The 26,047-nt window shown below is 41.4% G+C and overlaps 2 protein-coding genes across 4 annotated transcripts in view; one reads left to right on the forward strand and one right to left on the reverse strand.

Moving 5' to 3' along the window:
• Nucleotides 1-20,451, reverse strand: part of LOC133607833 (lathosterol oxidase-like) — a 31,268-nt gene extending 10,817 nt beyond the window's left edge. The window contains exon 1 of one of the 3 annotated variants that reach the window (XM_061962828.2): nt 20,317-20,451. In XM_061962828.2, coding sequence (XP_061818812.1) covers nt 20,317-20,323 — 7 coding nt within the window. In that variant the 5' untranslated portion in view covers nt 20,324-20,451. Of the gene's footprint in view, nt 1-1,460; nt 1,638-20,316 lie in introns of those variants that run through there. The other 2 variants (XM_072913763.1, XM_061962831.2) reach the window with 2 other exon arrangements.
• LOC133607831 (uncharacterized) lies at nt 248-11,606 on the forward strand. Its single transcript, XM_061962823.2, has 2 exons — nt 248-1,062; nt 4,766-11,606. The coding sequence occupies exons 1-2, from the start codon at nt 382-384 to the stop codon at nt 7,178-7,180; spliced, it is 3,096 nt and encodes a 1,031-aa protein (XP_061818807.2). The 5' UTR covers nt 248-381; the 3' UTR covers nt 7,181-11,606.
• Nucleotides 20,452-26,047: the final 5,596 nt, after the last annotated feature.

Below are 26,047 nucleotides of genomic sequence, written 5' to 3' on the forward strand. Positions count from 1 at the left end.
TCAGTGATATTTCTAGCAGACACACAAAAAAATGAACACGTTTGACCACCAGATGTCGCCATTGCTCCATCTAAAAACATTACTCATGTTGCTTTGCATCATAACAAACAACAGGTCACATGATCATGAGGCGAAGCCATTGTGCTTTGTGATGATGTCATCGCGATGACATCATCACAAAGCCACAACAGCCACATTGGGCCGTGAGGTAGTGCCATATGCCTTTTGTCGATGTCATCATGGCCAAACATGACTGTGGGGTAGAGCTCGTTGGCGTTGGCGATATTACTGTCACAAATCATCATACTTCCTACTGCTGGAAGCCCAACTGAAGAACAACTGGGAAATACGAGCTAGCTCGCTAGCTGCCCCTGTGGCACAATGGAGAGCAAAATGCATCACATGGAGGGAAATTACTCTCTAAAGCAAAACGTACAACTCCTGCAGTTCCAAACGGAGAAGTTCAGACAACTGTGGACTAAGGGAAGTCAGTGTTTTGAAGAGCTGAAGCATTACTACATCCAGCTCAATGAAGAGTGGCAAACCCAGTGGCTTCACAGGGAAGAAACGATAGAATCCTATCTGAAGCACCTGGAGGTGGACTACATCAAACTGTTGGAGGAATACGCCAAGCTGTACAACACGCGGGAGGCCAACGAGAGGATTTTACTGAAAACCAACACCGAACTGCACAAATGTAACCTGGAGCTCAAGCAATACCACGTTCAACTCAACGAAGTGTGGCACGCCCGCTGGATCAAGCGAGAGAAAAACATCGCCTCCCAGGTGAGATTCCTGGAGGAGGACAACAGCACGCTGGTGATGGAAAACGCAGAGCTGTCTCACACCGTGAAGGCCAAAGAGAAGACCTTTCTCAAGACCACGGCCGAGCTCTACAAAGCCAGTTCGGAGCTGGAGGATTTGAAAGCTGCCAAAGACTCCCTGTCGCTGGAAGTGGCCGAAAAGGAGGCGAAATGGGGACGGGAGAAAGATAAGCTGCTCAAAGAAAGGCAGGACTTGCTGGAGGACGTGAGGCAGTGCGAGAAACTGATCCAGCGTGTGGTAGGTGCACATTCGGCAGTTTATCAGAAGTCAAGAGCAAAATTGTTGATTAACCGACCTGTGTGAAGCCGACCTCCCCTCCATCCCCTTGTCATACCAAATATTGAAATACCACAGCCATTGGTTTGTGCTACGTTTATGCTTGTTTGTGCCGTAACCTTTTTCGTTTCTAATTCATTCTATAATACATTCTCTGATAAGTCATGTCACCCAACATCTTTTTCAAGTCTCCTCTTGTCCATACCTGTCCCAAATGTTTGGACTATCAAAATGTGTGTTGTGATACCATGAGAGGCTAGGACAAGAAAGAAGTGCAACCTACACCAAGGATTGGTGAAAACAAAGATTTAATTAGGGATTTACAGCAGTAAGGTCTCTTCAGCACAGTTAGGCCTCACCCCTCCTGTCGTGCGGTCCTGGTTGGGGTTGGTCACCCTCGTCAATGGTCCAGGTCAGGGTTCCTCGTTGTTGTTCCAACTTCGGTTGGCTTCCACACAACAACGTTCTCCTCAGTCTTCGCCTCTGCAGCTGATCACAATTGTCCTTGACTCTCCTTCCACACTTCCCCTACGGACATGCTCGCTGGCCCTTAAAAGCCCTGCATGGCAATCACTCCCTGCTCAGTCACAGGTGTGGTGTGTTGCCTTTCTCCACCAGATGGGGCCAACACTCTTCCAGCTTGGAGCCATCTCAGGGGAATATACTTCCCCTCCAGGACACAGCCTCTCCTGATGTCACAGTGTGAATAATAAAACATCCATCCATCCATTTTCCACCGCTTGTCCCTTTCGGGGTCACGGGGGGTGCTGGAGCCTAATAAGATTAAAACTAATAGTACTAATGCTTCTTTTGACAGCACAAACGTTTGTGACAATTGCGTTGTTAAAAGAAAACTGGTATGTTTCAGTATCAATCCGCACATCACTACGGGTGTGAATAATAAAAACAATAACATTAAAACTATAGTTTTATAACAGCACAAATGTAAACATTTGGACAAGGTGAAGAATAATAAAACGTTAATAACATTAAAACTATTATAATGCTAATGTTTTTTGTCAGCACAAACTTTTGTGCTGTGAAACAACATCTGTGGTATTGATATTTTTGTATCAATCCGCACATCACTACAGAATGATAACAGATTGTTAAGAACATTAAAACCATAATCGCACAAATGGTTGTTGACAGCACAATCGTGGCAAAAGTGTTTGGGACAAGTTTAGAGAGATTTGGACAAGGTTGGGGTGGGTCTGCGTGTGAATAATTAAGTTAAAGTACCAATGATTGTCACACACACACTAGGTGTGGCGAAATTATTCTCTGCATTTGACCCATCACCCTTGATCACCCCCTGGGAGGTGAGGGGAGCAGTTGGCAGCAGCGGTGGCCGCGCCCGGGAATAATTTTTGGTGATTCAACCCCCAATTCCAACCCTTGATGCTGAGTGCCAATCAGGAAGGTCATGGGTCCCATTTTTATAGTCTTTGGTATGACTCGGCCGGGGTTTGAACTCACAACCTACCGATCTCAGAGCGGACATAATGATAAAACAGTACGAATATTAATACCATAATATGAAGTACAAAAGTTATTTTTTTTAACGTCTGACACATTTGAAAGTGGTGGGGGAGCTGGGTGACATCGCTTGTCAGAAAATTCTTACGACAAACAAACAGTGGTATTTTAGTATTTACACCGACTAAAGGGGCCAATGTGACTTAATGCCTTACACTACACAGACAGTGGAAGATTTACAAGAATGTTCACTCCATTTTTTCCATTCTGGTATAGATATAGCTCAAATAGTTATGGGCACAATTTGATTCAACTGATTCAACCGTCCGAAATGTGATAACGAACAAGTGCTCACATTTTGGGGCTGATCTGGATTAGGGATGTCCCGATCCAGGTTTTTGCACTTCCGATCCGATACCGATATTGTTTTTGCACTTCCGATCCGATACCGATACTGGCCTGTCGGAGCATGTATTCAAGTTTAAAGTTATTTAGCCTACTTAGTTGTCAGAATCATGTTGAAAAGGGTTTTAGTACTCTTGATAACAACTAGCCAGCTGAATTAGGGGAGTTTGAATAATACACAATGGTTGGTAACAAGAAACTGACCTGTTTATTCAAAGATAAACACAAAATAGACAAAATTATACATGACAAACAGAAATGGCATCATTGAACTAGGGCTGGGCGATATGGCCTTTTTTTAATATTGCGATATTTTAAGGCCATATCGCGATACACGATATATATCTCGATATTTTGCCTTAGCCTTGAATGAACACTTGATGCATATAATCACAGCAGTATGATGATTCTATGTGTCTACATTAAAACATTCTTCATACTGCATTAATATATGCTACTTTTAAACTTTCACGCAGAGAAGGAAATCACAACTAAAAAAAATCACTATTTTTTTCATACGGTGTTGATGTGGAAATGTTTGCCTCGGCATTTTGATGGTGTGGGCGTGTGGCACCGAATGGAGATAAGCGTCTCGACAGACGTTACAATATTTGAACAATGATGACGAAAACTGTTTTCTCTGTCGTGTCCGTGTGTCGAAAATTGTTATAAGCTTATTTTTTTATTTGATTTTGTGCGTGGCATAGATTTGCCGTGCGCAGAGGACGCTTGAGCAGTGCGCAATTGCACAGGCGCGCACCTTAGCGGCTGCGCTAGCATCACAGCTAACGTTAGCCATGCTGCTACCTCTCTGCTCGGGGAGGGCGTACACGTATGTGACGTATGACGTGACAGTATGTGGCGTGTGTAAGAAGGTGCGCTTGCTGTCTGAGAGGGAGACACAGGAAAGTGTGAGAAGAGCCTGTCGTGTAATGCCAGCAGCTAAAAGCAACTGCATGAGAATCCACAGACCTGTGGATGTGTTGAAGGTGTGCTGGAAAATGCGGAACGGAGATTAGGGAGCAGCAGAAAAGTGGAATGTATTATTTAAATCGGTGCGTTGGAAAACACGGACTGGAGTTTTCTTTTAACTGGATCTGGATCGGCATTTTCCCATGCCTTGCCGATACGCATTTTTTGGCAAATGTCGGCGGCCGATCCGATCCAAATATCGGATCGGGACATCCCTAATCTGGATCACTATCTGGATTCAGAATTTTTTCTTTTAGGGAGGTAGGTTCTGGCTCTTTTCTAGTCTTTAATGAAACAAAACCTGCTTGCAGTTAATTCTACAAATGACCAGTAAAATATACAACTAAACTCTAAAGAGAAAGCCACATTAATACATTTTGTGCATTAAAGATGCTATGACGGCAGCACAGTGGCAGAGGGGTTAGTGCGTCTGCCTCACAATACGAAGGTACTGAATTCAATCCCGGGTTCGGGATCTTTCTGTGTGGAGTTTGCATGTTCTCCCCGTCACTGCGTAGGTACTCCGGCTTCCTCCCACCTCCAAAGACATGCACCTGGGGATAGGATGATTGGCAACACTAAATTGGCCCGAGTGTGTGAATGTGAGTGTGAATGTTGTCTGTCTATCTCTGTTGGCCCTGTGATGAGGTGGCGACTTGTCCAGGGTGTACCCCGCCTTCCGCCCAAATGCATCTGAGAGGCTTCAGCACCCCCTGCGACCCCGAATGGGACAAGCGGTAGAAAATGGATGGATGGATGGATGCTATAACCAATCCAATGATATGCTGTCTTCTTTTTGTGTATGCAGGAGAATGCCGTCAAAACGATGGAGGACAAGAAGGTGCTGAAAAAGAAGGAAAAACGAGGCAAAACAGAGAAAAAATGTGTGGAGCAGGAGGCGCAGGAGAGAGAAGGAGGAGGCAGAGACAAGAAAGAAGAGAGGGAAAACAACCGTAAAGGCGAGGAGCCGATAGAAGTCATGAATGAGGAGAAAGAGGACGACGGTGTTGAGGAGCTTGTGAGGGACGCCAATGAGAAAGAGGACGACGGTGTTGAGGAGCTTGTGAGGGACAACAAGGAGAAAGAGGAAAGAGTCAAGGAGGTAGTGAGGGACACGGAGGAGAAAAAGGAAGAAGGTGTGGAGGAGGTAGTGAGGGACATGGAGGAGAAACAGGAAGAAGGTTTGAAGGTGGTGGTGAGGGACACAGAGGAGAAAAGGGAAGATGTAGAGGAGGTTGTGAGGGACACAGAGGAGAAAAATGAAGGTGTGGAGGTTGTGAGGGACACAGAGGAGAAAAGGGAAGATGTCGAGGTCGTAAGGGACACAGAGGAGAACAAGGAAGGTGTGGAGGTGGTGGTGAGGGACAAGGAGGAGAAAAAAGGTGTGGAGGTGGTGGTGAGGGACACAGAGGAGAAAAAGGAAGGGGGTGTCAAAGATGTAGTGAGGGAGACGAAGGAAAACAAGGAAGGAAGTGTCACAGAGGTAGTGAGGGACACGGAGGAGAAACATGAAGGGGTGGAAGTGGTGATGAGGTACACCGAGGAGGAAAAGGGAGGTGCCGAGGAGGTCGTGAGGGACACGGAGGAGAAAATGGAAGACGATGTGGAGATGGTGGTGAGGGACTTTGAGGAGAGAAAGGAAAAAGTGGTGGTGGTTAAGGACATGGAGGAGAAAAAGGAAGAAGGTTTGGAGGGGGTGGTGAAGGACATGGAGGAGAAAAAGGAAGAAGGTATGGAGGTGGTGTTGAAGGACATGGAGGAGGAAAGAAAAGAAGGTGTCAAGGTGGTGGTGTACGTGAGTGACGAAGAAAGTGCAGACGAGGAAGAAAATGATGACGAGGAGTACTGCCACAACATCGGCCAGTGGGAATACTTTGACGATGATGAGTGGAAAGACTCGGACGATGAGTGGGAAGATTATGACAGGGAGGAGCAGGAGGAAGAGGAAGAAGAAGATGATGACAAAAAGGGGGCAGACAAAGGAGAAGAGGGTAACCAAGCGGAAGAAAAAGTAGAAGGTGAAGGTAACCAAGAGAAAGACCGGGGAGAAGAGGAAGAAGTTGACCAAGATGAAGAGGATGGGGAAGGAGAAGAAGATTATGATGAAGGAGGCGAAGAGAATGACCTAGAGGAAGAGGAAGAGGAAGAAAGTGACAAAGAATATGATTCTCAAGAAGAAAAGGAAAGTGACAAAGAAGAAAGCCCAGAGGAGGAGGAAGGCGGCTTCCAAGACATGGGTGGAAAGGATAGCCAAGAGGAAGAAGAAGAGGATGAAGAGGAAGAGGAAGATGAGGGAGGAAGTGACCAAGAAGAAGAGGAAGAGGTAAACCAAGAAGAAGGCGAGAATAATGAATGGGAAGAAGAAGACGAAGGTGATCAAATAGAAGACCAAGAAGAAGAAGAAGAAGAAGACGATGAGCACGAAGAAGGGGAAGATTATGAGCTGGAGGACGAACCTGACCAAGAGTTTGAGGAGTGGTGGAAAGGCATCATAAACAAAAAGAAAGATGATAAACATGACCAAGAATTTGAAGACTGGTGGAAGGGCATCGTGTGCAAAACCACAGAGGACGCAAGCGACCAGGAGAAGGACGATGATGAGCAAGAGGACAGCCAAGGGGAAGAGGACAATGATGACCAAGAGGACAACGATGACCAAGAGAAAAACGATGACCAAGAGGACAACGATGACCAAGAGGGAAAAGATTATGAGCAAGACGAAGATGGTGACCAAGAGGGAAAAGATGAGCAAGAGGAAGATGGTGACCAAGACGGAAAAGATTATGAGCAAGAGGAAGATGGTGACCAAGAGGGAAAGAAAGAAGACCAAGAGGAAGAGAAAGAGGGTGACCCAGAGCAAGAGAAAGAGGGTGACCAAGAAGAACAGAATGAGGGTGACCAAAAAGGTCGAGAAAAAAAGAAAGAACCTGACCAAGAGGAGGTGGATCACAAAAAGAAAGGGGAAGGTGCCCCCAAAAAAGAGGAAGAAGGTGACCGAGAAAAAAGGGGAGAGGATGATCAAGCGGAACAAAAATGTACAGAGGGCGACCAAAGGGCGGAATATTACAAGCAAGAGGAAGGAGAAGAGGAAGAGAGTGACCAAGAGGAAATGACAAAGCCGGATAGAAGGAAAGTCAAAAGGATCAAGACAACAGTGATGCCAAATGTGGGAAAGAGAGAAGCACGGAGGAAAGGAAAGTACAGATTACCGAGGAGGAGGTAATAGAAAAAAGTGACAAGGAAGGAGGAGGAGGAGGACGATGAGCGTGTCAAGGTGGACAAGCGTGTCACAAATGTGGGGATGGAGGGCGGCGGAAGGGGAGAAAGACCAACTTGCCTAGGTAGAAGAGGGGGAGTGTGACAGAAAGATGGAGGAAGAGAGAAATAAAGGTAGATGACCGGTGTGTCAATGAAGAAAACGAGTGAGGCGGAAGAAGGGAGTAAGAAGGGCGATGAAGACCCTGTCAAGATAGACGGGGAGGGTATTATAGAAGACAAAGAGTGACAAGGTGGAAAAATGCCAAGAAAAAGTAGAGAATTACAGTAGGGAAAGAGTAAAAAGGAAGGAAAGAATGTCAAAGAGGAGGTGGAAGAAATGGACAAAATGGAGGTTGGTGCAAAAGAGAATACAGATGGAGATGAGAGGGAAGAGTTGGTAAAAGTGTGAGGCATCACTAATAACCACTGATTGTTTTTATTTACAACTACAAACACAAATCATTTCCAGCCTATAGTTTGTCACACTCCTCTTTCCTCTACTCTGCAAAAGTTGTGGTTTTCTTTCGTCTGGGATCTGTAATCACTTTTCAATCTGCCCGTAGGAGAAAGAGAAATCTAATTTGACAATGAGGTAATGAACCCGTGAAGCCATTATCTTAGATAACCCGTTTCAAAGACTGGTTGAAGCACTGATGGAAATTCTATTAAACATAGCTGGCTGATTTCTGTATTTGGTGGCAGAAAGAGACGCTTTCAAGCCTTGGCGATTTACTTTCAAGTCATCGAGTTGCCAGCTATCATTATTGCGGGCGTCGTCAACACTCGAGCATTACCTGATGATTGAAGGGCAACAGTCCAAGACTTTCTGCTAATGACCCAGGATAGACTAAAAAATACAGCTGTGGCCACTTGATCTTGATACCAAAAACTATCAGACTTGCATCACTAAGGGATGAGTTAATGCTTTGCAATGGACTTGAGAAAGTCAAGGTGTCCCTCCACTCGCTGCACAAATTTTGTGGCCCTCTACTAAACTTCATAGTTTAGTGTTATTACTGGGGGCTAATACTTAAATATTTGATGGCCATCTTGAATCCTACTAGACACTACCTACAATTATGGTACAACACAAAAATGACAGCATGACAAACACTTTGGGCAACACAAAGAGCAACTTCCGTTGAGCAAGCCAAGGTTTCTCCTAGTTTCAAAATATAACATTTAGATTTATGACTTAAGGCCTAATATAGCTCAGAGATTCTGAAGTGAATACTTTTTGCGGCGCAGCCTTTATACCTCCAGCGATAAATTGAGTTTGAGACCCCTGACCTATTCTGTAAAGACTGGGAACCTCGTGTCCTTTCAATGTCCAAGCAGCGGCACACCACAGGGCTCTTTATTTATCCCCAACCTTGACTTCCGTTCAACCAATAATGTCCTCAGGTTTGCAAGTGATCCCATGCTGTCAGTTTTGATGCCAGTTTCAGGACTATCTCATGGACTCCTAATAGATCCACTGTAGGGAGGATGACAGCACTTTCCATATAGGGTACCCTCAATCACTGCGTACTATGGCACTTTTCTCAAATTGTCCTTTCAACGTCTAAGCAGCGGCACACCACAGGGCTCTTTAATTAGCCCCAACCTTTACTTCCTTTCAACCAATAATGTCCTCAGGTTTGCAAGTGATCCCATAATGCCACTTTTGATGCCAGTTTCAGGACTATCTCACAGACTCCCAATAGATCCACTGCAAGGAGGATGACAGCACTTTCCATATAGGGTACCCTCAGTCACTGCATACTATGGCACTTTTATCAAACTGTCCTTTCAACGTCCAAGCAGCGGCACACCACAGGGCTCTTTATTTAGCCCCAACCTTTACTTCCTTTCAACCAATAACGTCCTCAGGTTTGCAAGTGATCCCATGATGTCCCTTTTGATGCCAGTTTCAGGACTATCTCACGGACTCCCAATAGATTCACTGTAGAGAGGATGACTTAGCACTTTCCATATAGGGTACCCTCAATCACTGCGTACTATGGCACTTTCATCAAAGGACACCATTTTCAGTCAACTATAAAAAAGCCCGTATCGCCCACTTAAATGACTATTCTCATAATATCTCTGTTTGGTAATATTACATAAATGGACTGAATTCTAATGTTGTGTTTCACTTTTCATAGATTGACAACAATGTGAAGAAAATTGTAGTTACTATACCTAAAAAAAAACATAAAAAATGCAGAGGCAGTTCAAGTGTACGCACAAATGTTCATGTTGTGGGAAGAGACCATTTACGCTCGTCCCTTTTGCAGTTCAACCTGAAATTACCCACCTTGGTTTGAGGCTCCAAACACATGAATCTCCAAATTACCAAATCTGACATGTGTGTGTGTTTTTCCACGTGATATTTATCAGGCTGCTGAATGCGTGTTGGCCTTTTATTTGTTCTGCGCCTTTTGTATTCATGACATGAATAATGCCTGCTGATGCTAATCAGATGGCGGACCCGAGAGCGGTCTCAAAAGCATCCTCCTGGAAAACCAATCATCCGCGTGGCCTTCTTATGGCGCCGAGCAACCCTCCCCGGACGATATTGCACTTGAGGAGGGCGCCGTCTCCCATTTTGCATAGCACTGGACTAACCACAGGCACTGATTAGCAGCATCCTCCCCACTGATAGAAGCAGTTGTGTCCTGATTTTAATGAACTGCTTCACATTAGTGAGGCCCTACTCTCCTCCCTGTACACTTGCCTCTACTTGCCCTCTCGCAGTCGGGGGAAAAAGGGCCACAACTCCAATGGGGAATTACATAAATAAATAAATTAGTCAACACTTGTATCAGTAAGCAGACGGTCATGCGCACTCTTGAGCCAAGACAAAAATATTGACAAAATGTCTGCTGGCCATCTTATTATCTTGCCAAGGCTTGCTGCTGGCAAAGTAGTCCATGCTGGAGGCGAGCAGTTGCGGCGGCCACTGAGAAAAACTCACACTCTCCCTCACATGCTTCGTGTACCGCCGAGCCTTGAGTGCCGCGCCATCCGCCACATTAATGCTTCCGGATGAAGGCGCCGGAGGGGAACGCGTTTGCTAATGAGCGAGTGGCCTGCCAAGTTTTGTGTAACAAGAGCCGCAAACCAGTCGCTTGCCAGAGGAAGTGACCCCAAATACTGTACAAAACAGGCCGACTGTCATACTTGAAGAGAACAGACCCGACCGAGAATAAGGATTGATGCTGCAGATATTGCCTCGTGAAGCGGGTCCTCGCCCGCCGGCGGATGCATTGATAAATGAGCGCGTCAAAAATGACTTAAATATACCAGATGACAGCTACTGATAGCGATGTGTAAACGCTTGAAGGTAGATGGCATAGATTCGCCCACATTAACGTGCAAGTGTCATATCGTTCAAACTCGGGAGTGTCCGAGTCACTTCTGATACGATACTGATATCGGAGCCCTTTTGGCCAATAACGATATTGATCTGGTATGATATCAGCAGGAATTATAAATACGTGAAATGACTGAAACTAACCTATTAAGGCAAGGCAAGGCAAGTTTATTATAGTGCACAATTCACACAAAGTTAACTTTCAGACATTAACCATCTGGAATGGACTTATACTGCCTTTAAGTTGAATTGGAGTGGTAATGAAGTTTTTGACGACACCTAGTGGCCATAATAAAACATTAAGTTAAGCTCATGGCACAGTAAGTTGAATGATGCCGACACGGTTGTGATACCTAGTTGCTGCAATAAAACATCAAGTTAAGCTTTTGACGCAGTAAATTGAATGTTGCGGACGCCTTTGTTACTGGATATTGTTTTAGAGACTTTGAATGTGTACATTTTTATGCAACTATACTAATTTGATACTCGTTTATATTGACGAATGGGCTGTTTTAGGCTGCAATATTGTTCAATTGGGGACACCTTATTACGTATGTCTAGCTTGTGTGCTATTCTGTGCTTAGCTATTGTGTAGCTGCTAGTAGCCTCTAGCCTACCATGTTTACTTTTTGTAAATGACGACTACAATAGAATAAAAGACCAAACTTGTGTGCTTATTGGAGGACATTTAAATGTTAACCGGCAGTCCAGCTTTGCACAACTAAAAGTGCTGCAGGACTGCTTGTATCGTAAACGTTAAAAACAAACTGAAGGAATAAGATACTTGTTGTTTTGCCGGAATCAGACCGACATCTGATCTTATATCTGATTGGGACACCCCTAATTAAACTCATCTCCGACAAAAAAACGTTGATACATAATAATGGTACATAAGAGGTGATAAACGTCAACTCTGCAGCTGTGATTTACTGAGAAAAAAACGAGAGCTGCCAAACTAACGAGTGAACTCGTGATTAATTACAAAAAAATATTCCATTAATCCATACTTGCCAACCTTGAGACCTCCAATTTCGGGAGGTAGGGGGAGGGGGCGTGGTGGAGGGGCGTGGTTGGAGGCGTGGCTAAGAGGGGAGGAGTATATTTACAGCTAGAATTCACCAAGTCAAGTATTTCATATATATATATATATATATATATGTAAGAAATACTTGACTTTCAGTGAATTCTAGCTATAAATATGTATTTATTTTATTATATATATATATATATATATATAAAAAAGAAATACTTGAATTTCAGTGTTCATTTATTTACACATATACTTGTTGAGTTAAGGGTTGAATTGTCCATCCTTGTTCTATTCTCTGTCACTATTTTTCTAACCATGCTGAACACCCTCTCTGATGATGCATTGCTGTGTGGCACGCACAAAAGTGCTTTCATCAAATGCACTAGATGGCAGTATTGTCCTGTTTAAGAGTGTCACAACATTGCTGTTTACGGCAGACCAACTGCTTTAAGGTAGACCAAAAAATGACTGCTGTTGTTGTGTGTTGTTACCGCGCTGGGAGGACGTTAATGAAACTGCCTAACAATAAACCCACATAAGGAACTAAGAACTCGCCCTCCATCATTCTACAGTTATAACGTCATTGGGCAGGCACACCGCGGACCTGAGTCCGCCTGAATTTCGGGAGATTTTCGGGAGATAATTTGTCCCGGGAGGTTTTCGGGAGAGGCGCTGAATTTCGGGAGTCTACCGGAAAATCCGGGAGGGTTGGCAAGTATGCATTAATCATGAACACACTTAGATTAAACATGCAATTTATTTTTTACCGTACAAGCTATTTTACCTTAAAGGAGAACTGCACTTTACCATGAATTGATTAACGTGGACCCCTACTTACCATGAATTGTTTAACGTGGACAAGTTGAAAAACTTATTCGGGTGTTACCATTTAGTGGTCAATTGTACGGAATATGTACTGTACTGTGTAATCTACTAATAAAAGTTTCAATCAAACAATCACTTTTTTTTTTTTTTTAGAATTTTGCGTTCACAATCAGTATTTTTTTTTGCATTCTAACATGTAAAAATGGGCTCGTTCTCAGTGCAGCCAATGTTTGCAATCCATTCTGCCTCTAAATCACTTTAAAATACATTCAAAAACCGCCAACAATACTTCATTTACGTTCTGTAACCTGTATAATAACCAAGCGACAAATGTCTTAAGAGTGAACACTGAGGAACTGTTTTCCCAGCGTAGTAACGCATCGGCGTGCAACGGTATTAGTCGTGAGCTCACTACGGCTTAAGAAAAGCTAGCTTCTACATCAGCACCTGAATCCCTTTTGAGTTTGAAATGCACAACACAATGTGATAGGACACCAATTTGTACCTACTGAAAGACAGGAACAATCATGATACAGTATCTGTAAAGTTTTAGCCCACATTTCATGTTTTGTTTGTACACGGCTAGCCATTTCCAGTTGATTTGGGGTGAGCGCTCCATTTCTGTCGGCATAGCTTGGCTGCAGGTTCCACATTTACAGCGTCAAAGTCAAGCTGACCTCACACTCGGCTTCCGTCAGCTCCAGTGTTTCAGCCTCTTATTTGTGCTGGTTTCTATAAGAAGCAATTCATCCTCCGTATCTTCAGCTTCAAAAAATGTAAGTTGTAAATCCCCCAAATTATCCAAAAATAGTCATCTTTATTGTCTGTTACGAAGTCTGCCATAATTAAAAAACACTCAATTTTTTTTCCGGGAGTCGGAACACACATTTGTTGCCGTAAGACGGAAGTGCGCTACAATGGAAACGGAAATAAATGCGCTGAGGAAATTAGTTCCGGCAACGCTTAAAATGACCAAAACATGGTAAATATTGAACATATTATATATTGTTATGAACGTGTTTGTTACTACATTATATATAGACTGGCATTGTGTATATAAAACATTGATGAAGTGTTTTGAAGTTGTTTTAGATGGCTTTGAAGGCTACAACAGTGACTCACATCTTCCAAGATTTTTTTTAATCATCTTTAAAATCCTAAAAAAAAGATGTGTGTTCTTGTCTTTCCTGATTGTGAATGATAGGCAAAATTCCCCAAAAAGTGCAATTCTCCTTTAACCGTTATACGTACAGCAATCAGATCAATGCATACATCCAACTCATGTGTGGCAAATGTCACTCATAAAACCTGAAAGCGTTTTAAATAAAACCTTCACATAGCTTTGTGCATATAAATAACATCAAATGAAAAGTATAAAAACATTCCTGGATGACATTCTGAATACATTTGCATTTGTGTACAAATAAGGTGCTCTTTTCTTAAGCAAATTTTAATTATGAAAGCGAGTAATCACCTGTTGTTAATCATGAATAATAACTAGTACCCGCACTCTTTTATTATGAAGCCACGCTGTTGTAACAGGTGGCTTGGCATTGTCTTGCTGAAATAAGCAGGGGCGTCCATGATAACGTTGATAACTCCAAAAGCTGTATGTACCTTTCAGCATTAATGTTGCATTCACAGATGTGTAAGTTACCCATGCCTTGGGCACTAATACACCCCCATACCATCACAGATGCTGGCTTTTGAACTTTGCGCCTAGAACAATCCGGGTGGTTCTTTTCCTCTTTGTTCCGGAGGACACGACCTCCACAGTTTCCAAAAACAATTTGGAAATGTGGACTCGTCAGACCACAGAACACTTTTACACTTTGCATCAGACCATCTTAGATGAGCTCGGGCCCAGCGAAGCCAGCGACGTTTCTGATCGTTGTTGATAAATGGCTTTCGCTTTGCATAGTAGAGTTTTAACTTGCACTTACAGATGTAGCGATGAACTGTAGTTACTGACAGTGGTTTTCTGAAGTGTGCCTGAGCCCATGTGGTGATATCCTTTACACACATCCTGATACATTTGCATTTGTGTACAAATATGCTGCTCTTTTCTTAAGCAAATTTTAAGAATGAAAGGGAGTAATAACCTGTTATTAATCATGATTAATCCAAATTCCATAATGTGATTAATTTGATTAAAAAAATAAATAATTTGACAACACTAAAAAAAAATTTTTTAATCAAAATGAGGAAAAACTTTTACTTTCATCTACATCCCAAAATTATATTTAATACAGATCAGCAATTATGGATAATTGACAACCTATTTATTGAACCCATGACAGTACCGACAATGTTGACTGCATATGGGGCAGTGCCCCACTAGATGGGGCTGTTTTGCCACTAGAATAGAGTGTGATGGGCATGTGATATTAACGCATACCGTATTTTTCGGACCATAGGGCGCACCGGATTAAAAGGAGCACTGCCGATGAGCGGGTCTATTCAGGTCTTTTTTCATACAAAAGGCACACAGGATTATAAGGCGCATTAAAGGGGTCATATTATTTTTTTTCTAAATGTAAACCACTACCTTGTGGTCTACATAACATGTAATGGTGGTTCTTTGGTCAAAATGTTGCATAGATGATGTTTTACAGACCATTTTCAAGTAGCTTTCTGAGCGTCTCTTCAGGATGCGCCGTTTTGTGAGCGGTCTTATTTACATGGCTCACCTTCGACAGCGTCTTCTCCCCGTCATCTTTGTTGTAGCGGTGTAGCGTGCAAGGACGGGAGTAGAAGAAGTGTCGATGGAGCTAACTGTTTTAATGACATTCAGACTTAAATCATTAACGGAGCAGCATCTTCTCATCCGTGGCTCAATAATGCAACATCAACGCTGGAAATGTGTCCCGTGAAAAACCATTTGACCAGAACCCTCTAATAACTAAAGTTCCTTGGGTGAATTAGGTAAACCCGCTACAGTTTTTACCGCTTTGATAGCTAGTCTACTGACAGATATAAGTAAGAACTTTACGCTACTTTATATTAGAAATGGCAAAGATGAGTGCCACATAAGAAGATAGAGAAAAATAAGCTTTTGACTACGGTTTTGACTAAGTTTTCAGGACTTATGCAGATCCCAAATACACATCTGCAGGTACCAGAAGGTAAGAAAAGTTGATTTTGCATAATATTGCGAAACAAAACGCCAGGTAATAAGTCTGCTAATAGGTGCCATTTTGCGGTACTTTTACACACACCATAATAATACTTGTATGTTTAATAAGAAAGTTAAGTTAAGTTCAAGTTAAAGTACCAATGATTGTCACACACACACGAGGTGTGGTGAAATGTGTCCTCTGCATTTGACCCATCCCCTTGTTCACACCTTGGGAGGTGTAGGGAGCAGTGGGTAGCAGCGGTGCCGCGCCCGGGAATCATTTTTGGTGATTTAACCCCCAATTCCAACCCTTGATACTGAGTGCCAAGCAGGGAAGTAATGGCTCCCATTTTTATAGTCTTTGGTATGAGTCGGCCGGGGTTTGAACTCACAACCTACCGATCTTAGAGCGGACACTCTAACCACTAGGCCACTGAGTAGGTGGTTAATGCGCCGACAATCCATCAGGCGGTGCGGCTTCATAGCCTACCAAAGTCGTACTAAAAACATTTTGACAGATTTTTTTAACACCGTTTGTAATGTTCTATATTTTCAATGGAACATTTTTGATTTTGGGATTTTTATTAAGGATCCCCATTAGCTGGTTGCCTCAACAACCCACTAGTCTTCCTGGGGTCCACAATTCAATACAATTACAAGTAAAAGCATATAATTATAACTACACAATACAGAAAAAAATAAAAAAATAAAAGCATCAATAAGAAAACAAGCAAACAAATTACAGTCACAGAATAATAATGACCATATAAATATAACTGCACAATATAAAACCAAAGTGTTGCTGTTGTTTACTGCCATCATATTGCAGTCTACACATATCTCTTATGTATGACTGCCATCTACTGGTCACACTTATCATTACACCATGTACCAAATACAATTGCTTCGAGGTGAGTAAGCACAACCAGAATTATGCCGTACATTAGGCGCACCGGTTTATAAGGTGCACTGTCCATTTTTGAGAAAAGGAAAGAATTTCAATCGTGTCTTATAGTCCGAAAAATGCGGTACGTTTTTGAAACAAATGCTTACAAAGAATCTTGCCTTATCTTTAGCGTTGTTTTTTTTAAGTAACCTTAGTCCCTTTTTTCTCTCCAGCCTTTATATTTAATACAGAGCATTGACTCCGTTGCTAAATGAACGCATAAAATCGAACTGTTGCTGATTTTTCTTTGTATTGGATTGGTCAGCTATGATTGAATAACATTATTTTTCCTACTTAATTTGTTGGCGACTCATTGTTTTTAAAATACGAAAACACTACTTAAAGAGGCTAAGTAAAACTAGCAAGAGGTCAACGGGCAAAACAACTCCCAACTTAAACACAACATGACTAACAATGGAATCAAGCCAGGGGACAGTTGGGCTGAGAGCTGCTCTCTGCCTTATTGCACTTAGCGTCTTTTCACCGACTGCTCAATGCTGCCATGTTGCTCTTATCACTGCAGCTCAGGCTCGCTGTAAAACAGCACAAAACAAACTTAAGGCCATTACAAACAACCCCCTTTAGGCAGGTCTCGAATGGGGTTCCACTTTTAGCAAAGAAAACAGGATGACGATGCAGCGACTGGCAACAATGGACACAACGATGAGGACATTATTGAAAACACGGAGGTGGTGTCCCATTTGCAGTGTCATTCTTCTCAGAAGACTTGTGAATGCTGGCTTTGGGAATTTTTGTCCACTTCGAAGTCAGAGGTAACAATGCATATAGATATATATAGTATAGACTTATTCCAACCAAACACGTCCAAGTGAACCTTAACCTGCCCATCATTTAGAATCCTGCGAGACAAGAACACACGTCTCTCCCTTTTGTGTGTGTTGTAAATCCATCCATTTTCTACCGTTTGTCCCAACAGACAACCTTCACATTCACATTCACACACTAGGGACCATTTTAGTGTTGCCAATCTAGTACAACAAATAACAAGCCATCAAATATGTATGTAAAGCGCTACAAAAACATCTAAAGATCGCCAACAATTACCATTTACATGCCGTGACCTGCATTTTAACCCAGCTATTAGGGCTGTGAATCTTTAGGTGTCCCACGATTCGATTCAATATCGATTCTTGGAGTTACGATTCGATTCAAAATCGATTCAAAAACAATATTGTCACCGCGCGGTGAGGGAAGTCTTGTCTTGGTTTTTTCTGTCTTGTGATTTACATGTTTTATTTTGAAAAGCAACTCCTCTTGTTTCAGATCACGGGTCCTTCCTCTTGTGTCACCAGTCTGATGTCATTCCTGACCCTTGATTGTTTCCACCTGTTTCCCATTACCCTCATGTTCTTTATAAGCCCATGCCTCCCCTTGTTCTGTGCCAGATTGTCTCGAGCTTTCGTGCCTGTCTTGCGTTCCATGTTCATGTTCATGTCCATGCCTTGCCTTGTCCCACGTCTACGTCCTTGCTTCCAGAATATCCCACGCTGTAATTTTGAATTAACTTTTTCTCCCTCAGAGCGACTTTTGTTATTCAATCTTTTTCTACCGCAGTGGTGAGTTATCATTTTTCCCTAAAGATTTTTCCTCAAAGTTTTTGAGTGATTTTTTGTTTCCATTTATTAGAGTAGTAAGTTTTATAGTCTTTATTTTCTTCCTCCTGTTGGAGCGTTTTTTTTTTGTTATTGATAACAGATACGGTGCTAATTATAAATGTCCTTATTTTTGTATTTCCTCCTTTTGGAGTGATTTTCGGTTTTTCCCTTTTGGAACATTTTGTCGATAGCTATTTTTGCATTTCATAGTATTTGAATTTACTCGGCTCTGGAGGCTTAAAGAGTTTTTCAAAATAAAAGCTTATTTGGAATCACATCTCTGCATCTGAGTCCCTTCCTTCGTCCAAGCCTGACAGATATTTTCCCAATTCAAAATTCATTCAATACATAGGATTTCAGCAGGATCTACCCCAGTCTGCTGACATGCAAGCAGAGTAGTAGATTTTTGTAAAAAGCTTTTATAATTGTAAAGGACAATGTTTTATCAACTGATTGCAATAATGTAAATTTGTTTTAACTATTAAATGAACCAAAAATATGACTTATTTTATCTTGGTGAAAATATTGGACACAATGTGTTGTCAAGCTTATGAGATGTGATGCAAGTGTAAGCCACTGTGACACTATTGTTCTTTTTTTTTATTTTTTATAAATGTCTAATGATAATGTCAATGAGGGATTTTTAATCACTGCTATGTTGAAATTGTAACTAATATTGATTCTGTTGTTGATAATATTCATTTTTGTTTCACTACTTTTGGTTTGTTCTGTGTCGTGTTTGTGTCTCCTCTCAATTGCTCTGTTTATTGCAGTTCTGAGTGCTGCCGGGTCGGGTTTGGTTTTGGAATTGGATTGCATTGTTATGGTATTGCTGTGTATTGTTTTGTTGCATTGATTAATTAAAAAAAAGAAAAAAAGAAAAAAAAAAAAAAAAAGGGATTTAAAAAAAAATGAGAATCGATTCTGAATTGCACAATGTGAGAATCGCTATCGAATCGATTTTTTCCCACACCCTTACCAGCTATAGCGAGATTTAGTACGTGTCCATGCGCTAAATTAGTCCGATATCTCAAAATAGTTCGGCTCTAAATAAGCATTCTACAACCCAGGGAAACACCTTAATCCAGGGGTGCCCATAACGTCGATCGCGAGCTACTGCAAGACAATGCCAAGCCACGTGTTACATCAACGTGGCTTCATAGTAAAAGACTGCGGGTACTAGACTGGCCTGCCTGTAGTCCAGACCTGTCTCCCATTGAAAATGTGTGGCGCATTATGAAGCCTAAAATACCACAACGGAGACCCCCGGACTGTTGAACAACTTAAGCTGTACATCAAGCAAGAATGGGAAAGAATTCCACCTGAGAAGCTTCAAAAATGTGTCTCCTCAGTTCCCAAACGTTTACTGAGTGTTGTTAAAAGGAAAGGCCATGGAACACAGTGGTGAACATGCCCTTTCCCAACTACTTTGGCACGTGTTGCAGCCATGATATTCTAAGTTAATTATTATTTTCAAAAATAAAATAAAGTTTATGAGTTTGAACATCAAATATGTTGTCTTTGTAGTGCATTCAATTGAATATGGGTTGAAAAGGATTTGCAAATCATTGTATTCCGTTTATATTTACATCTAACACAATTTCCCAACTCGTATGGAAACGGGGTTTGTAGATGACCATTGTAACTAATTAGATTACCATAGTAACTAATTAGATTACCATAGTAACTAGTATATCATGCAAAAGCACAGATTCCAACCATTGAAATACTTTGTACAGTTGAAGACTTACGGTCATTTGAAAACATCACTCCAGCTCCAGTTTCCATCTTAAAGATCAAAAATAAATTATTTGGGAAAGTCCGGTGGGCCAGATTGAAAAGCTTAACAGGTCGCATGCGGCCCCCGGGCCTTAATTTGCTCTTGGTCAAATTGAATTATTTGGACTCAGGGGCCTCACTGGAATTAAAACATTTGGCGGGAGCTAATCTTGATGAGTATTTTGGGTAACATGCTAGCTGGACTAGTTGTGTAGGCTGTAAATTAACAATGATTACAATTATCCAGTGAAGTATGTATACAGTACAGCATTCCTAACGACACTGCAATTTCGGTTTAAAAAATGAAGCAAATAAAAACAGCAACTCTATTCATATTAAGCAAATGTCAGGTAATATATGGAGTTAAGTAAATCGATTACCAGCACACAACAGTTTTTTTTTTTTACTAACTAGAGGTAGTAAACTCACCGAACATCAGTACGCACGCCCCATTTGTTCATTTTCCGTTGGTCTATTTTATCCTTTTAGCCTGTCCGAATAGTTATCAAAAAGGACAATTTTGCACTGGAACACCGTGTTTTGACTCACTAGTTTCCTGTTTACATTCTCACACCCACCAATAGGAGAAGGGAGCTATGTCACGTGGGTTGCTGTGATGCATTCAGGTACACTTGGATTTCTTTGCGTTCAATCGGGAATCTAATTCTTTCAAAGATATGGTTTTCCACACCAAAATTCATCTATTTATTCAACTTCTTCTTCTCCAGATTTTGGGGTGCTCTACCTTCCACATTTTTCACCCGATTCAAACAGTTACAATTTCAAACTGTTCAAATTCCCAGATTTCCCAGGATTCCGGGTTTTCCGGGACATTTTTCGCATTCAAAATGAATTGGCCATTTTTTCAAACTTCCACCATTTCCACATTTTTCAACCGATTCAAACCATACCACCTTCAACACATTCCACCATCCTGGAAATTTAAACTACCTTTTTTTTTCATGTTCAAAGAATTCCAGGATTTTCCAGAATTCCCTATTTCCACCCTTTTTTCTGGTGACTACTCCTTCCACATTTTTCTTCGCATTTCAACCGTTCCACCGTCAAAACATTTCTCTTAATCAGGACAAAAAAATGAAGTGTATTTTTTATAACTGGAAAAATTCCCGGTTTACCCGACATTCCAGGAATTCCGTAATACCATTTCTCAATTCAACATGGTACTACTTCAACCTTTCTCGACTAATTTGAAAAATTCCAACACAAACCATTTCAACTCATTCAGACCATTCAAGGTTTTTTGTTTTTTTATTCCATTTTCAAAAAAATTCCCACTTTTCCCGAAATTCCCCAAATTTGGGAAATTCCCATCGAAATCAATGGTACATTCTTCAAAGTTCCACAATTCCCACATTTTTCATCCGATTCAAACTGTTCCAACTTCAAACTGTTCAGCCTATTCGGGAATCACGGGCTTTCCCTTGACAAATTCCCAAAATTCTCAGATATCCCAGGATTCCAGGTTTTCCGGGACATTTTTCCCATTCAAAATGAATTGGCCATTTTTCAAACTTCCACCCTTTCCACATTTTTCAATTGATTCAAACCATTCCACCTTCAACACATTCCACCATCCTGGAAATTTAAAATACTTTTTTTCCAAGTTAAAAAAATTCCAGGATTTTCCAGAATTCATGGTTTTCCAAAGCCCTATTTCCACCCTTTTTTCTGGCGACTACTCCTTCCACATTTTTCAATGCATTTCAACCGTTCTACCGTCAAAACATTCCTCTTAATCAGGACAAAAAATGAAGTTGTTTTTTATAACTGGAAAAATTATTCCAGGAATTCCGTAATAACATTTCTCAATTCAACATGGTACTACTTAAACCTTTCTCGACCAATTTGGAAAAATTCCAACACCAACCATTTCAACTCATTCAGACCATTCAAGTTTTTTTTTGTTTTTTTTACCATTTAAAAAAAAAATTCCCACTTTTCCCGAAATTCCCCAAATTTTGGGAAATTCCCATCGAAATCAATGGGACATTCTTCAAAGTTCCACAACTCCCACATTTTTCATCAGATTCAAACTGTTCCAACTTCAAAATATTCAGCCTGTTTGGGAATCGCGGGCTTTCCCTCGACAAATTCCAAAAATTCCCAGATATCCCAGGATTCCAGGTTTTCCGGGACATTTTTCCCATTCAAAATGAATTGGCCATTTTTCAAACTTCCACCATTTCCACATTTTTCAGCCGATTCAAACCATTCCACCTTCAACACATTCCACCATCCTGGAAATTTAAACTACTTTTTTTCCAAGTTAAATTCCTGGTTTTCCAAAGCCCTATTTCCACCCTTTTTTTCTGGCGACTACTCCTTCCACATTTTTCAATGCATTTCAACCATTCCACCGTCAAAACATTCCTCTTAATCAGGACAAAAAATGAAGTTGTTTTTTATAACTGGAAAAATTATTCCAGGAATTCCGTAATAACATTTCTCAATTCAACACGGTACTATTTCAACCTTTCTCGACCGATTTGAAAAATTCCAACACCAACCATTTCAACTCATTCAGACCATTCAAGTTTTTTTGTTTTTTTTTACCATTTTTTTAAAAATTCCCACTTTTCCCGAAATTCCCCAAATTTTGGGAAATTCCCATCGAAATCAATGGGACATTCTTCAAAGTTCCACAACTCCCACATTTTTCATCCAATTCAGACTGTTCCAACTTCAACATAATCAGCCTATTTGGGAATCGCGGGCTTTCCCTTGACAAATTCCAAAAAAATCCCAGATTTTCCAGTATTCCAGGTTTTTCCCATTCAAAATGAATTGGCCATTTTTCAAACTTCCATCCTTTCCACATTGTTCAACTCATTCAGACCATTCAATAATTTTTTTTTTTTTACCATTTTCAAAAAAATTCCCACTTTTCCCGAAATTCCCAAAATGTTGGGAAATTTCCATCGAAACCAATGGGACATTCTTCAAAGTTCCACAACTCCCACATTTTTCATCCGATTCAAACTGTTCCAACTTCAAAATATTCAGCCTGTTTGGGAATTGTGTGCTTTACTTCAACAATTCCAGGATTTTCCAGAATTCCTGGCTTTCCAAAGCCCTATTTCCACCCTTTTTTTCTGGTGACTACTCCTTCCACATTTTTCAACGTATTTCAACCGTTCCACCGTCAAAACATTTCTCTTAATCAGGACAAAAAATTAAGTTGTTTTTTATAACTGGAAAAATTCCCGGTTTACCCGACATTCCAGGAATTCCGTGATACAATTTTTCGATTCAACATGGTACTACTTCAACCTTTATCGACCAATTTGAAAAATTCTAACACAAACCATTTCTATTCATTCATACCATTCAAGTTTTGTTTTTTACCATTTACAAAAAAATTCCCACTTTTCCCGAAATTCCCAAAATTTTGGGAAATTCCCATCTAAACCAATGGGACATTCTTCAAAGTTCCACAACTCCCACATTTTCCATCCGATTCAAACTGTTCCAACTTCAAAATATTCAACCTATTTGGGAATTGCGGGGTTTCCCTTGACAAATTCCAAAAATTCCCAGATTTCCCAGTATTCCAGGTTTTTCCCATTCAAAATGAATTGGCCATTTTTCAAACGTTCACCCTTTCCACATTCAACTCATTCAGACCATTCAAGTTTTTTTTTTTTTTTTACCATTTTCAAAAGAATTCCCACTTTTCCCGAAATTCCCCAAATTTTGGGAAATTTCCATCGAAATCAATGGGACATTCTTCAAAGTTGCACAATGCCCACATTTTTCATCCGATTCAAACTGTTCCAACTTCAAAATATTCAGCCTGTTTGGGAATTGTGTGCTTTACTTCAACAATTCTAAAAAAAAAAAAAATTCCAGGATTTCAGTTCAACTTCAGCATTGGAGCATTCACACGCAATCCTTTCAGGAATTGCCTCATCTAGTGGAAGGATGGAAAACAAAAGCGAACTGGAAGTGCGAAAGCAACCTAAATGACACCAAATTGTGGAAAATAGATGACATAAACGCTTGTAAGCATGTTTTAGTTGAACTTTTAACCTGTAATCCTAAATCAGCCTTTAAATAGGCTTAAATATGTATGTTTGCGAAGGAGGTTTTGCTTTGTTTGATAGATGTGCCTAAAACTTGAATTGTAGATAAGTAGAAAAGTAAACTTGTGTTTTTGCAAGGAAAACGCGCCCTCACGCAAGAACCCTTTCACCGCCAAGAACCTTCAAGAACAAGTGCGACAGAAAAAAAGAAAAACAAACACAACTCTGGACTTGTCAGAGGTCATCCTTTATCCACAGCTGTTGGAATATATTTTTTCCCTCCTTGGCATCTGACCCTTTCCTTTCAGTCGCATTGAAAAAGAAGCTAGCAGCATCCCAACAATGAGCGCAGGAGGTGTTCGCAGGTCAAAAACAGCCAGGCATGATTGAAAGGTGCATGTTATTGAGCAGTGACCATGGACGCTGTGCCCAGGAGCTTCACAAACAAGCTGTCTGAGATGCGGGAGAAGGTGGCAACGCGGTTCAAGGGCTGTTTACGCAGCCGAAGGATCAAAACCCGAGGATGAAATGCAAAAAAAAAAAAAAAAAAAGCCAATAATATCCTCTAATACCTTTTCATATAGTTGTCTTTATTTGGGGTATTTTTGGATGCTTATTGGTTGCGATTTGACCCGCACTTTAAAGCAAGACCTTCGTTTTCGCATCGGTGCACCTGTCAGTCTGTATGCTCTCCATCTGTCCAAATCTGCCGCTCAAGGACGTTGGGATATTTTGTTGTTTTGCTCGCACAAAAATGTCTTTCAAGACCGGCCTAACAGCCACAAAAAAAAGTGAAGGGACTAAAAGCACAACACACAAGTTAATCATTTGATGGGACCAGAGCAGGGGTCGGCAAGCCAAAACGTTGAAAGAGCCATCATAATGACTTTAAAAGTCTTATATAAGTGTTATAATGAAGGCAACACATGATGGAAGTGTCTATATTAGCTATAAAAGCCTGCTATCAAAATGACTTTAAAAGTCTTATATAAGTGTTATAATGAAGGCTTTTGATTGATTGATTGAGACTTTTATTAGTAGGTTGCACAGTCAACACATGATTAAGTGTCTATATTAGCTATAATAGCCTACTATCAAAATTACTTTTAAAGTCTTATATAAGTGTTATAATGAAGGCCACACATGACGTAAGTGTCTATATTAGCTATAATAGCCTACTATCAAAACGACTTTAAAAGTCTTATATAAGTGTTATAATGAAGGCAACACATGACGTAAGTGTCTATATTAGCTATAATAGCCTACTATCAAAACGACTTTAAAAGTCTTATATAAGTGTTATAATGAAGGCAACACATGATTAAGTGTCTGTAATTGCTATAATAGCCTACTATCGAAATTACTTTTAAAGTCTTATATAAGTGTTATAATGAAGGCAACACATGACGTAAGTGTCTATATAGTAGAGATGCGCGGATAGGCAATTATTTCATCCGCAACCTCATCAGAAAGTCGTCAACCATCCGCAATCCACCCGATGTAACATTTGATCAGAACCGCATCCGCCCGCCATCCGCCCGCACCCGCCCGTTGTTATATATCTAATATAGACGATGCAAGGCATTAGTGAGGTTATAAAGCTTTTGCCTGTTAAAGAAAGGAGACTGATCCAATGCAGCACAGACATTCGCGTGCCACGCTGTCACGACCCAGACGCACACCAGTGCGCAATCATATGGGAGCCGCGCTGAGCGCACCTCCAAGCGCGTCTCGCTGCCGGCGACGGCCGGGTATATGGGCCCGACGCTCCAGCGCCATCCATTTTCAGGGCTAGTTGATTCGGCAGGTGGGTTGTTACACACTCCTTAGCGGGTTCCGACTTCCATGGCCACCGTCCTAGCTGCTGTCTATATCAACCAGGGTGAGCCCCACCCCTTTCGTGAGCGCACTGCGCGTGGAGTGACCCCTGTTACGTGCCCCCGGCAACAGGGGTGGCGGGCAGGTAAGCTGCGCGGGCGGAGCGCGCGGAGTGACCCCTGTTACGAGCCCCCGGCCACAGGGGTGGCGGGCAGGTAAGCTGCTTACCTGCTGCGCGTGACGCCGGCCGCGGCGAAGGCGGACGAGGCGGGGTGTCGGTGCGGTGGGCGCGGTGGTGA

This window comes from Nerophis lumbriciformis, linkage group LG09 (assembly GCF_033978685.3).
Source record: "Nerophis lumbriciformis linkage group LG09, RoL_Nlum_v2.1, whole genome shotgun sequence".
Taxonomy (NCBI): Eukaryota; Metazoa; Chordata; class Actinopteri; order Syngnathiformes; family Syngnathidae; genus Nerophis; species Nerophis lumbriciformis.